Source organism: Stegodyphus dumicola, chromosome 3 (assembly GCF_044657685.1).
Source record: "Stegodyphus dumicola isolate Sdum_Otavi_A_Nest chromosome 3, ASM4465768v1".
NCBI lineage: Eukaryota > Metazoa > Arthropoda > Arachnida > Araneae > Eresidae > Stegodyphus > Stegodyphus dumicola.
The window spans coordinates 78859669-78874931 of record NC_140770.1 but is presented as its reverse complement, the minus strand read 5'-3'; the positions used below and the strand labels follow the sequence as shown (position 1 = coordinate 78874931).

Here is a 15263-nt window from a genome sequence, read left to right as displayed (position 1 = left end):
CAAAAATGTATTGAGAAATTCTCGAAATTTTAAAAACCTTAAATGTAGATTTTTAAACTCATAATTTGAAAATTGCAGCTTACATTTTGATAAATAGCAACTTCCCGCATGCAATTCTTGTCATTACTTTTAAAATCAAAAATCTAGATGTGCTTCGTAGGGTAATTTTAACAGTTGCAATAGTTCGAGTCTTCTAAGGTGTCGCAAACATTATCCAACATCATCTCGCGTTATTTAGGAAAATAAGTCATTCACTGTGTGCGAATAAAACTGTGATCGCGTAGTTCAATTTTTGAAAAAGGCATTTTGATCTCTGCTGGAATTAATATAAGAATAATATGTATTAAAACACCATTATCGTCACGTGTTTCTGCTGAGAAAGCCAAATTTCTTGAAACTGTCATCTACAACTTTATACCTGGATTTATTTTTAATATTCGTCTTAGTGTCTTGGATATATTTCAAGGAGTACCTGTATATACTGTTTAAAGACGTCACGAAAAAGTATTTTAGTATTCTTGCCAGTCAACAGGGTTCATGGAACGACTAGTTTTCTGAATTTTGCTGTCATTTCAAGAAAACAGAAATAATCTTAAACAATTTTTTGTTCCTCTTCATGTCGGGTATTTTATTTATGAATAAGAAAGTAGAAAATAAAATGAATTCTAAACTCGAAATGTTTTATTGGAGAAAGCAATCTTTAAAACTCAATATTTCATTCTTTGTTCAAATAAAAGTTTTCGAAGCTTTTAAATCCCTAATTTTTGTTTCTTTTTTGTTCTAAGATATTCAATACTTAATTTAATGCCATCCCAAAATTGTTTTTAAGCATAATATTTAGCAACAGGAAATTCATTTAAGAATTCTAAATGCATGAAAAAAAAATTTCTAGGTGCCACAAAAAGGGACGGAAGGAAGATGAGAAGAAGATTCTACCGAACATGACTGATAAATCACAGCAGACGAAGGTCACCCATGATAAATCACAGGTAAGAAAAAAAGTGATCTTTCTACTTCTTACTATCAAAATGGAATCACGTTCCCCATTGAACTGTTAAGTTCTCACAAATGTATTGTGTCAAATGTCGTCTGTTTATTCAGCCTCTTATTTATCTAACAATTGTTTTCACTCAGAACAAAAGACTTCTTCCGCTTGATTTTGGCAGCGGTACGTACATTCTACTTTACGTTCTTAAATAAACAGTGTTGAATCAATGGATCTGAGAAAATAGCATTTACTATTTCCTGTATCTATATATAAATTTAAATAAAAAATCTGAAAATAGCAGAGTTCATTTCGAAGTAGCAGTAGAATTAAAACTACCGCATACCAGAATATTCATATATGAATTTATACAAAATACTAAGAATGCAAAAGCAATCTACCATATAATTATAACAGGCTTATCAAAAACTGTAGAAATGAAGCGTCTCCTATCAGCAAACCTATTTGGTAAGTGGAGTACTCTGTCTATTCTGTCACTTGAAGGAAACCTCCAGCCATTCCTCAACATGATTTGACTCCTTATCCATTCTGAGATATTCCACGTCTTCCCTTTTGTCTTTCATATCTCAAGGTAGAATTTCCAGATTCCTTTGAGAAAAAGTAATGTTAATCTACAGTCCTAAAACTAGTTCCTTGCACTGGAACAGAAAGAGTTCTATAAAAGAAGAAATCCAATTCAAAGTATTGTAATGTATTGTGCAGTAATTGACAAAACAGATAATCTTCTTAATAAAACATAAATTCTATTTTTAGTTTACGGAAATAGATAATTTGTATACAATTCTTAAGTGGCGAAATTTTCTTACATCTACTGGCTTGTCAAACTTCAGAATAACAATTTTTAAACAAATTCTTCTGTTGCTGAGCAGCAGTTACATCATAAAAATAGGGCGTTGCCACTTCAATAATTAATATAGTCATTTGTTAAATAACGAGATATTACAGTATAAACAGTGTTCATAGTTATAAAAGTATAATTAGTCATTATATTTTTGTAATCCTACGTTTAATTGTTGATTTGTACAAAAGGGCTACTCTGATTATTAGAGTAGGCCCTTTGAGTAGTTGATATTTAGTTTAAAAATGTTTCATTCGAAACATAAATAAATTTACATATATATATTTGTATAACTGATTAAATTAAATTTTATTTGAAAGTAATTACGGTGGCGTAAATTTCAATCATACTATCTGTACTATGGTATTTATAAACATAATTCTTCGTAACAATAATTCGTATAATTCTTCGTAAACACGTTCAGGATTTTGACACTGTTGTCACGTATAAAGAGTTTTCTCTATGTTTGAATATTACAACTTCACAGGAAATTTTGACCTCAAACTTAAGATTGTGAAGATTATTTTTTGTCTTATGTACTAATCAAAGTTTAAGTTGCATACTACCATATCGTTTTTTTGATTTCACCATAACAACTTGTTCAAACCAAAATTTTATACAAATTTAAGTTGCATACATTTAAGATAAAATACTATGTTTCTTACCTAGAACTAAAAAGGCTGTTCAATCACTGGTGACTGCTAAAATAAGCTGAAGCGGCCCTTGTTGAAGTGAAATCGTTCGTAAGCTGTAAAAGCTTGTAGTATCTCAACTAGGCAATAGGTGAAATTAGCGATTAAGTGACCATTATAAACTTCAAGTTGCCCATTCTTAACGACAAGAAATACCATTACGTTTGTGCATTTTAAAAGAGAAAGTAGGTATGGTGATTTTTGGGTTGCAAGTAGCACAACTTTTGCGTTGTACCACTTCAGTTTGAATCACAAGTAGTGGAAAATGTTTTGTTCATTAAACATTTATTTGTTTTCTGAGTCTTATTTCTGTTAGCTCATACTGACCAATAAGTCTAGAGACTAGTGAAACAAGGAAAAGTTTCATTTTAATTAAGATGCATGAGTTTGGCTTACTACTTTATGACCTTATAATTCAACTTATAACTGAGGTTGAATGTTAACCGAATCAGATTTCGTTTTTGATACGAAAATTTAACTACAATGTAAAAAGAAGAAATGAGGTGCCAAAATTTATTTTGTAGTATAAATTATGAAAATATTATTGTACAATTGTTATATCTGAAAGAAGTGACCACGGGCATTAAAAATCCTCAATAGAAAATTCAATACAAGTTTTTACTGTCCACAATATTATTGGCGATATTATTCATGATACTAACCGGTTAATGTGTCACACCTTTATAGCATTAGCAATAATATTCATGTTGGCAACTAAAATGGTTTTTATTTTATTAAACTTGTAAGGTTTATTCTAAGTTTTTAACAGTTATCTTTAGTTAAAGCTACTTTCCCATCCTTCCTGATTTCAGCTTACAATTTTCTGCCAGAAAGTGTTTTTGGAATAGTGTTTAAGTAAATGACTAAGAGTGATATTTAAGTCGAAGTTCCACTGACTTCCTTAGAAAGCTTCAGAGTTTCTGACTAGCGCGCGTTCGCTTTTCGACTACGTCTCTCTCTAGGCTATTACTACGTATTTCAGGCCCTTGATAGTTTCGTCAACTTATTTGATATTTAGGGGCCAACTACTTATAATTTTGATAGCTTCGTTTATATCTTTCAGTTAAGCTTTAGTTAAGTTTTACTACTTATTACTTTGAGTTCAAGCCCAAGTGGAGGCTTTGCTGTGCGCTCTGAGAAAGGAGCCGACTGTACATTCTTATTTTGAATAATGAAGGACAATTAACCCTTCTTGAGTTTACGTCTCTGTTCCCGAACTCAAACGATCATTCGCTTCTCTGTTCACGGGGTTCCTACATTTAGATGTCACATAAAAGGATGGAACCCCACAAACTCATTGAAAATTATATTAAATGTACCTACTTTCTTTCAGTTATGAAGGGCATTTTTCTTCACTTTTTACACACGAAACAAATTATATCCTGTTCACAAAATTATCATTCAATAAATCTCAATAATGTGATCTAAATATTACAAATAATGTTTTACTTAGATTGCTTATTAAGTACATACTTTTAACGTTTTCTTAAGTAAACACTTAACGTTTTTTATGATAAAATTGGCTTCATTCTTGCATTGTAAATACTGTGAACTTTCTTATATAGGGATAACTTCACTTCAAATTTAAATATGCTGTTTAGCTTTAAGTTTAAAGAGAAAATTACTTGCAAACTTAGAACGAATCGTCGATCTTATTTGGAATAAAATACATAAATTAAGAGAATCTCTTAAAGTCTTTTTTATCAAATTTTAAGTGTACTTATTTAAATAATATTTGAAACACATACATCTTCATATGATGTCAGTCTTCTAATATTTGAATCAAAGCTATATTAAAATGTTCCTTCAGTAAATGTCTCAGTTATTTATATCTATTTGAATGCAATTTGTTTTTAACATCACTCGTTCCTTATCTAAAGGTTTTAAATAATTTTTAACAAGCATCACGATGTAAACTGCTTTCAAGAAATTTTTCCCAATGGCCGACATTTGCCTATAACAGCACGGGCCACTACTAAGGCTAGAAGTGATGGCCTTTTACTATGAAGGCACCTAATAGGCGGCCACCGTTACCTCCTATGAAAGGACAGACAATTTTTACATCCAATGCCTTCTCGGGTATTCGAACCCGGGCTCTTTGGTATCGTAGTCAGGCTCCCCTAACCACTAATACTAACCACAGGGTCCGCTAAACCTAACCACAGGTCAGACGGTAGTCTGGGCGGCTTTAGGAAAATTCGTAGTCTAGATTTCTCACGATGTCCGATTTTTTATTCAGCAGTCTTTTTCTAAATAAAAAAAAATAATAATAATTAGTTCACTTTGTTAGATTCACTTGATTGAATTCCAGTTTAAACTTCACCAAAAATAAGATTGCTTCATTACTTAAAATACTGTGATAAATTTTAAAGTCCTGAGTACCTCGTTTTGTACGTAAATTTTAAAAACTTAGCATTAATGATAATTTACATTTGTTAACAATCCTGAAAAATTTTGCAGACGTTTAAAAGTGCAACGAAATTTTCTCATGAGAATAATAACACTTAAATGCTAACGATCTTTCAGTGCATATATGAGAAATTTTCCACCATCCATTTCCTTTCGGAAAATAGAACATGAAACTTCTTTTCTCAGCCTATTTCACAAAATATTTATACATGTCGTATTTCAAATATTTTTGCACTTTTTAAATACGACATAACAGTTACCCCAAAATATCATTGATGTTTAAGAAAGTTCATTTTCTTAGTGACATATGCGTATATGAAGATACTTATGCCTCTTAGACTCTAAGTAATACGATCTCAAATGAATATGTACTAGTTCAGAGTATATCGCGGGGGATTAAGAAAATACAAAATAAAATTTATTGATCAGTATTTTTATTACATACCATTCAGTGTATTCCCTTCCCACTGCAATGTACATTATGCCAGCGTTTTATTCAACTCACGAAACATATTTTGAAGTCATTTTGATGAAACTCCTTACGAATTCTTCTGAATTTCCTTTTATTGAAACATTATACTCAAAACGTTTTGAGCAAAGTAGCACTTTCATTCGTGGCAATAAAGAAAGAGCCACGATGTCATATCGGTTTAATATTAAAGTTTTGTAAACATATTTGTTGCCAAACAGTACGAAAAACCCGAAATTTTTTTAACACTGCATTATCGCGGTAAAGACGTAATGAGGTACATTAACGCTGCCGTTTCCGATGAATTTCTACATGTAAGCTCCGCCCAAACCTCAAATAATATTATTTATTAACCTTTTGAGCTGTTGGTCTGATGCGCAGATACCCCACAATCGAAAATAATAACAATATTACTTTGATTTTTGACCGGCTTTGACTTAGCAATGTCTGTCATATTATATACTTCGAACAACATTCAATTGATTGATGAACCGTTTTAATATCCATAGCGTATACTTATGCTTCGTGATTGGCAATAATGTATTTTTAATAAAGTCTTTCCTTCAGAAAATATCTCTACGTAAATCTTCAATCAGAAACACTCCGCAAATCTAAATGATTTTACAGAATTATTCGACGTGATCTAAATGATATATGAATGTGTTCAATAACATTGTTAGTTATTAAATGATGATCACTAGACGTCAACTGTCTGACTAGTTCGACGGGCTGCTCATTAATTGAAATGAATTGTGTATCAATACATGGTTCAACTTTGCTGCGTTTCCTGTCTTCCTAAAACATACTACTCACAGTTTCTTTCTTTTGTAATGTAAAGCCTCAAAAGCTTTTGGCAATAATTAAGTTGTTTACATAATAGAAAATTGCTTTTCGAATAGCCAAATTTAATATAGTACTTTGCTAACTGATAGAAAAGAAATGAATTACGAATTGTTGCCAGGTGCTGATGAAAGTCACAAAAATTTCTGAAAAAGCTTTCCAAGCGATTTCTTCTGCGCGCGTATTTTGAATTAACCATTCACCGAAGAGATAAATGCGTGTACAAATTTTAAAACAAGGGATTTAACACTATTTAAATTTTATGACTGGAAGAAGAAAGCAAAACGTTTTATTCGTGAGTGTATGCACTAGTAACATTTTGGTATCTGTGATATCCAGTAACGCGGCTGCAGCAAGCAGGAAGACTTGAGCTCAAATTCTAACCGAGACCAAGATCTTTCAGTAAATGTGGGGAAGCAAGACATACGAAAAAATCAGTTATACTGTCTCCCGTATTCGAACCATGTGTCTTATATATGAAAGAACGCACTTACACCACGAACGAACGCACAGGGAAAGGCGATAATTCTTTGCATTCTTCGTTACTTAAAGAGAGATTAGTAATAATTATGGTACCCAACCGTATTTTAGGCTGGGTAACACAGTGCAGATTATTAGGATTTTCGAAGCAGGTGATATAAGAAAATCAGTTAATATTTCATCAGGGTTCAAAGAACTGATCTGAGGCTTTCTAGTCGAACATTCTAGTCACTCACATTACAGCCACGCACTAAGTGGTAACAAAACTTTCTTATCACTTTCAATCGATATATCATTTATATCGTTTTAAATCATTTTAGAGTCTAAGAACTTAAACATACTTTTTTGAATTTTCCATTTAACACGGCATATAAGAGCATGAGTGTTACAGAAAGTTACTGATAGAAAATCTCCCGATTTCGATTCCTTTATGCAATTAATTTCATTCATTTCTCTTTTAATATTATTATAATATGAAAATGATAGAAAATTATTATCACAAGAATGGACTACTAAAATAATTTTCTAACATTACTGGGGTAACTCTTTTATATTTATATTAATTTACACAATATAATTTAAGTCCCTTTTATTTGCTTTGGGATTTTATCAGAATCGTTACGCAGTAAATAAGAGCGAAATATTTGAGAATTATCTCTTCGAAAATCTTTTAACAATTTACAATTAATCATGTTAGATGTCAGATCTAAACACACGTATAAATAACTTTTCCTTGTCGGAATCATCTGCCATAAATCTCTAGTTTAGGCTTTCTTGTAGTAGCATTCTTTTTACTTGTGTAGCAGGTGTCATTCTTTTATCTTCACAGTTGGTGTAAAAGTTCTTTTTCTGGCAATTGTATTGTTTGCTTAATCCCCTTGTAAGGCTTACTGATTTTTCTTCTTCGGTAATTTTCGCTATAGTTCTAGCTGTCAATGTATCTCTAGAAAAAAAGTTGATCTCCATCTTTTCTTCATATAGCGCTTTACTATCATGATTATATTTCGAGGATAGGTATTATTTCATCTAACGATTCATATCTTCATTTGATGTATTATCTATGTGTAGAAATTTTTATTTCATCTAAGGATTCATGTCTTCATTTGATGTATTATATATGTGTAGAAATTTTAACAAGTTGGAATATTCTTACATATAAAGAAATATGGCAGGTTTATAAGAATGAATGTTTGTACTTTTATTCCAGTTATGAAAGTATAATGTTACGTCTTTCATGTTCACGCCAGCTTTACAATGTTAAATTCATCACGCTCTATTGTCGGTACTTATTTTTTCAGTTGCACATGTCATTTTCTAGGTGCTCTCAATAGTGTATTTAATTGAACAATAAATATTAAGAAAGCCATTTTGATAGATACTTCTATACTTTGATATTTTGATATGTTCCTAAACTCTGAATATGCATTTTATCCATAAATTCCTTATCACCTTTTATTCTACAGTTGTTGGTCGTAGATGTATACATCTAAAGTCATATTGTGGTATTTTTAAATTTCAAAAATTTCAAAAAAATTATGAAATCTAAATTGTTTACACAAATACTGCTCCTTAAAGTTATATTTAGTAGAAACTTGCATTTATTAAACATTTATTATCAATACAATTTGTTTTTCATAAATGAAATCTTATTCACAGAAGCATTTGTGTTCTGAAACAGTGCCAGATTTCTGTATTTGCATATCCAAATTTATAACATTATTAACATGAGTTAAAAGTGATTAATATTTCTATTCCCATAGAAGATTTTTTAAGACTACTAGATTGTGATTCTAGAACAGAGATGGCCACATTTCAAGATTATGGGAGCCGCATGATAGATTTTATAAACATTCGAGAGCCGCAAGTCCAAATTTAAATCTTTTAATAATAACGTACTCTTATTAAATCTAAAGTTGCATCTAATGTTTTAAAGAAAATCCAGTCCTACAAAGAGCTATTGAGAAATTTTTAAATATATCTGTAGGAACTGTGAGCAAAATTATAAAATCTGATTTAAAGCTAATTAAAACAGCAAAAAAAAAAAAAAAAAAAAAAGATGTTCGTCGCCTAACGCTGAAACATGTTTCTCAGCGTAAGACTATGTGCAGATTGCTGTATGAATATTATTTGGCAGATGAAAATTGGAAATGTATATTTACATTTGAGGAGGCTTGGATATCCTTATTTGATTGCAATAGAAAAAGATCGATTTACTACAGAAAACGAGAAGAAAAAGACTTAATATGTTGGTTCAGAAAGTTTTTTACAGGTTTTTAGGGTTAATATATTTATATGTATATCTTGAATCTGAATTTTATTTAAATATTATATAGAGAGCGCCCCGGAAAAAAAAAATCCAATCGGGCCTCGCACCTATTCGATCCGGCCCTTAAGATACTAACACTTAGTCATGCTTTGAAGGTGTTTGTGTTTACCTGATAAAAGTGATATTTTTCATTCCAAAATATAAGGCTAAGTCATCGAGTAGTTTAATAATGGTTTGAAGGTGATGCAAAATTTTCTCATTCTTAGTGGATAATACTTTGCAATTTGTTGCGAACTGAAGTTCCACAACTTTTGGGTGTACATGATTCAAAATCTTAATTAAAAATGTCAGTTCTTTCGATTAGTAATGAGATATCCTGCATGCAAACATTTGCAAATATTATTACCCTAAAACGTTTTGGAGAATTTTTTTAAGCGTTTAATGAAATGTTTTAACGAATGAGGCAAGAAAACGAAACCTTTCCCTCAATATCAATTGAAATGAACAAAGAAGAAGTAAAAAGGTTTCAGAGGGTACACAAATAAAATTCGATTATAAAAATATTAATTATCTCGAAAAACTTATAAAAAATTAAATTTACGTATTTTATGCAGCATTAAAACGCTAAAATCGTTTGTAGTGTATTAAAAAAAGAAAAAGAAAAAAAAAAAAAAAAAATTGCAACCTGTAAGTAATATGAACTTCTCCGCATGCGCTCTTGCACCTTTACAAGTCTCTTCTCTGTATTACTTTCCTTTATGTCGGAAAAGCAGGTTCAGGTTCTCTATCTGATTCTTCATTTGTATTGCATTTTGTAGAAACATTGTCCATTGAAACGAAACACCCATTAGAACATTTGTTAAAGCAATACGCATTGAAAAATTCATTTACCATCGGCATTCTCAGACAGAAAAATCAAGGAATGAATTTTTTTAAATCCTATAATTTTGTCCTTGTAATAATACGCCGTAAGTGTATATATATATTTCATCAACTTTTATGACAAAATGTTGCAGCTTTCATAAGTCACTACATTTTAATAAATTAATTAAAACAAACACAAAAGAAAAACACTAAAATTTTACTTAAAAAGCATATGCTATTCGAGTAAGTCATTTTAACAAGAGTTCTCAAGCTAACATTTGAAAACGTCTTAAAATTAATGTCTTAATATAATGTTAATTTACTAATATAGAAATTTGGATTAAAACCTTTATTGAATTTATACATTAGCCATTGAAATATTCTGAAAGATTTATATGTTTTTCCATTGTATTTTAACCAAAAAGGTTAAAGAGTTTTATTTAAATAAATTTGCTTGTTCAAAATTCAAAATTAATATTTGACTCATTTATCTTTCTACCCACTTATCTCTCACATCTTTCTACTCACATATCATCGTTCTACCCACCTGGTGTAGTTTAAAATGTTCATATATTTTTATTTGCGATGACAGTACAATATTCCATGGAAAGGTGTTTCAAAATACGATGTATTACTTGGGAAGAGGAATTTGAGAATTATCTCATATAACGTCATTAGTAATGATCAAACTAATCACCACTTTATTTTTATCTTTATATTTGAAAAGACCAAAATTTCGTCTTTCATGTAAATAGCTTTTGGAATTTCTAACGCAAAATATAGAATATTGGAAGTTTTTTTTTTAAATCGGGCAATTTAATGTATCGTGCAGTTGCTCTTTTTAAATCTCTTTGATCTTTATAATCTCTTTTTAAATCAAAATGTTTAATCCTTCATTGTCAGCCAACGCATTATTTAAAAAGATGATAAGATCAGATTCCTAAATCAAACTGAAATGGTAATAAATTGAATGTAAACGTATGCTATGGGATCGGAAGACCTTGAACGAGAAATGACGTAACGTGCACTTCGATGTTTTCTTCATTAGAAAGAATCATTTCCTTAGTTCGAAAGGGTGATATTATTTCTTTAATACTTATCCCCATTTTATAATTTAAAAATATGAAATAAAATATGTAAGACGGATATATATAAACATGATAACATTAAATACATTGACATTTCTCCATAACAAATGTTATGTCGAGAATTTCAATTATTAATATGTGTTTCAAGTTATTATTATTCTAATAGGAATACGTTATGTCGCGAATTTCAGTTTTTAATATGTGTTTTAAGTTATTATTATTCTAATATTTTTATTTGTATTCATGTGTATTTTAATCTGGAAAAAAAGTATTCTTAAGCTCTTAAGGTTTTATTTAACTCATTATTCTTGAGTAGGAATTGTAACAAAGGCGACAAACGGTTGCGAGGACACACATCTGGTTTATGGCATTTCCAACAATGAAGGTAGTAGGGTATGTATTGTCGCCTTTTAGCTAATGCGTGTGAAACGGAAATCGTTTTTCCTGTCGCTTTGGCAGTTTTCTTACTTCAAGACAGTGGGGGTGGCTGGTAATTGGATTCTCGTAAAAGCTTAGTTTCACTTGTTAGTTGGGGGGTCTATTTTTTTTCTCACGTTGTGAGTGCAGATGTTTTTCGGATTGCATTGTCAGATTTTCTGGTCTTTGATTCGTCATGGGTGTGTGATTTTCTCAATTTAGATAACATAAAATTCCGGGATTGGTAAGATTTAATTTTATGATTTTTTTGAAAGCCTATGAACTCACAGAGGCGGAGAAACCGAGATTTCCTGGGTGCTTGCACCAGGCTAGAGATCATTCTGATTCAGATTTTAGAGCGAAAAAGGAAAAGGAGAAGCAGAAAGTTTTGCGGGGCTCCCCCTTTGCGGGGCGAGCGATTTGTACAAGCGGGCTGCAGTGACAGTTGTAGCGGAGTCTGATTTAAATGAATTTTGAGCAGCCGCGATGTGAGAAAAAAAGGCGAACGAGGGGCGTTTTGCCCTGCTGCCGGTTTCGCCGTGCGGCCGGTTGCCGAGGCAAGAGGACTTGGGTTGCGTTTTTCTTTGCTCTAGAGAATTCTTTTTCTGCGGGATGTTTAAAAGTTTTGTGCGAGATGCAAGGAACATTTTCCTGCGTGATGTATGGAGAAATGTGCGCGAGCTGCAAAAAGCATTTTTACTGAGAGCTGTTTGAGATGTATAGAGAAAAATCTACCAAGAAAGCTCAGCACGGAATCTCTCTCTTCACCTGAATCGCCGGTTAATCTCCAAGAGCCTTTTTCCGAAACATTCAGCATAAATGTTGCCTCGCCGCTTCGATGATGCGCGTGATTGTGAAAAAAAAAACAACACTGGTGTATATTTAGCTACCTGTTATTGAACTGAAAAAAGATCCTTCTGAATTGGACTATTGGTTCCCACCTAATGGACAGATAAAAGATCCTTCTAAATTGGACAATTGTCTCTCACCTAATACCCATATTTAAGGCGATTCCTGAATCAATGGACGCTTCTGAAAGTGTTTTGAAAAAAAAATTGTTTTAGCTCATTTCCAAGTGGATTGGACACTAAAGATTCTTCAATCCAGAAAAACTGTCTTCCATCTGTGAGTGATTTTTAAATTTGTCTACCTCTCTATCTTTTCAAATTACTTAAACGGAAATTATTTATTTTATATATGCAAACTACTAAATGATTAGAGTATTTTGAATAATGACTAATTAATTTAAAGTCTGTAAAGGAAGGTTTAAAGATTTGTTTTACCGGTCTAATTAGTGAGCTATTGAACGTCAAAAATAGTAAACTTACAAATTAATATGAGCATGTTAATTTTGGAATGAGATATGTGTTATTTTCCATCTTAAGGTATATTAATTTTTGTAAGCTGTAAATGCGTGTGACATTATGGGTTACTTTACAGAGTAAAAATGTGTTGTAGGATACTGATCAGTTATCCATTATTTAATTATATAAAATAGTCAAGAATTTAATAAATGTGTGTTTAAAATTTAATTGCATTTGTGTATTTATGTAGCGTATAATTTACTGTGGTCTGTCATGTCCCTCCATTTGTTTGAGCCGGGAGGCTTTTAAGAAACATGGAGTTTAATTGAATTTGGAGTTATTGATTTTCCCTTTACATAGGTTACTCACAACGAAAACCTAAAAAGTTAAATTGTACTACCACTATACGATTGATTGATTTGATTGATGGATAGATTTGATATACGAATGTTTATAAGAATGTCGAAATGATATTTGAATATTATGAATTAGAATTTGAATGTGAATTATTTGATGATTTTTTTTTGTTAATTTTATCCGGCACCATGAATCAAGGTTTAAAGTTTAAAGGTATTAAAAAAAAAGTTTCAGATATAACACAAATTTGATTTATAATCTTCCATTGCTAGCAGCGCAATGCTTTCATAGTTAGTCTCGTTTGAATGAAATGTTTATAGATAAAACTGGTATAAATAAGAATATTATAATACTTAAAATTGTTTTTACCTTTCATTGTAATTAACTAAAACCATGTAAGTATATATTTAAAAAAATTATTTTCATATATTTACTAAATTAATATTTTTTAAAAGTAGACCTAACAGACCTAAAAATAGGACTAGGTTTTGTGTCAATGTGTTTTATTCTTTCTATAGATTTTCTTAACGAATTCACTTAATGAAATCACTAACCTTATATACGAGTATTGCAGCAACATGAAACTACATATAATTTAGTTTGTCAATATATGACATCAGGATTTAATAACTTAATGTCTTCATTGATGACACATGAGACTGAACCTTATTAATCTTAGCACAGAGGGGCATTAGACCAGAAGGGCTATTAGTCTCGAAAGAGTATTTTTTGTCGAATACTATAAAATCCAAGGCATACGCAATGGTCAGATGTTGAATCCGGAATTAAAATGTCTTGTAATGCAGCGCTTAAAGAAAACTTTAACATAGTACTATTGATAGATGTTTGGCTATCCTAGGGTAAAGAGTTTCCATTTTTGGTACAAAAGGCAATTAACTTTTGTTACAACTTACAAATGGGAAACAGCCTTATCTGTACTTGTTTTATCAAAAACATAAATAAAGAAAGCGATTAAATGTCGAACTAGATTTTAAAATAACGTTGACATCTTTTTTCTGTAGATCTAGTTAACAAGAATATATATTTTAGTATATGTATTATGATACGCTTTATAGTTCAAAGTTTATTAAATGTTAATTTATTATTCAAATATAAATTCTTTGAAATTTAAATTTTCTTTGGCTTAATTTCAAAGCAAAATTATTTGATGTTTTTTTATTTGTATATATCTCTAAAAGCTGTTTCATTTCACCAATTAATAAAGATGATTTGTTTTCTATAAAAGTGCTTTTTATTTTTTTTATTTTTATTTATTTATTTTTTTTTTGACAAATTTCCATTCTAACGAATTTCAAATAAGTTAGAAACATTTTCTTGCTTAACCTTGACGAATTTATCTCCGAAATAAAAATTATAAAAGGAGGAGAAGAACCTTGAATTATAAAACTTCCGAAATAAAAAGAGTTCTGATTAGAAAACATGACTACAGCGACAAAGGTAATTGCTAATTAGGTGTTTTTACCTCGAAGTGACCATTTAAACAGTTTTTGAGATTTATAGCACTTACATTAAAAAGGTATTGAATATTCTTTGCGAATTTTAAGTCATTAAGTTACTTTATTCTGGTTATTAACTCCAGTGAATTAGTTGATCTCAATTAATTGCAGATGCTCATTAAACAAATGCGTGTTAAATTAACCGTATCAAATCAGATTTAAGAGACAGAGGAAGGGAAATGAAAGCACGATTTTCGTGATATATAAGTTACTAATGGAATTAATCCAAGCATATCGTAATTACTGAATACGCTTTCTATTTAATTACGCATATTGGGAAGAAAAATAATATTTAGATAAGTTACGATGATAAGTGATTCAAAGGAAACGGATTACTACCTTCATTTTTCTTTTATCCCAGAAATCCATTACGATGATGAAATGTGTTCGAATTTTCTTATAAAATATTAAAAATTAAAAAGGCTTTTGCTTACCTAAACATCATTTACACTTAGAAAATTTGTCAAAATGCAAGCATTATCTAGAAATAACACGCAAATAAACCTGTCATGCCTTCAATCCATTTACGTTCACAAAACGGAAAAAGTTCATTTATGTTTATCAAAATTACAACACAACGAGGAAATCAGAAGTATAGAAGGGAGCTGACAAGAAACATAAAGCAAAGTCGGGAATTCAAATAATTACGAGTACAAATGCAGAGTGAATGCGAATTGCAGGGCTCTGGAGCTGAGAGTAATAATGTGAAGCGCATA

General features: G+C 30.7%; 1 protein-coding gene across 1 annotated transcript in view; it reads left to right on the top strand.

Annotated features, from left to right (window-relative positions):
• The window catches only part of LOC118182814 (uncharacterized), a 263465-nt gene that overhangs the window by 8895 nt on the left and 239307 nt on the right, over positions 1–15263 (top strand). Inside the window, exon 2 of the mRNA XM_085813015.1 lies at positions 893–989. Within this exon, the coding sequence (XP_085669141.1) occupies positions 893–989 (97 nt within the window). The remainder of the gene's footprint in view (positions 1–892; positions 990–15263) is intronic.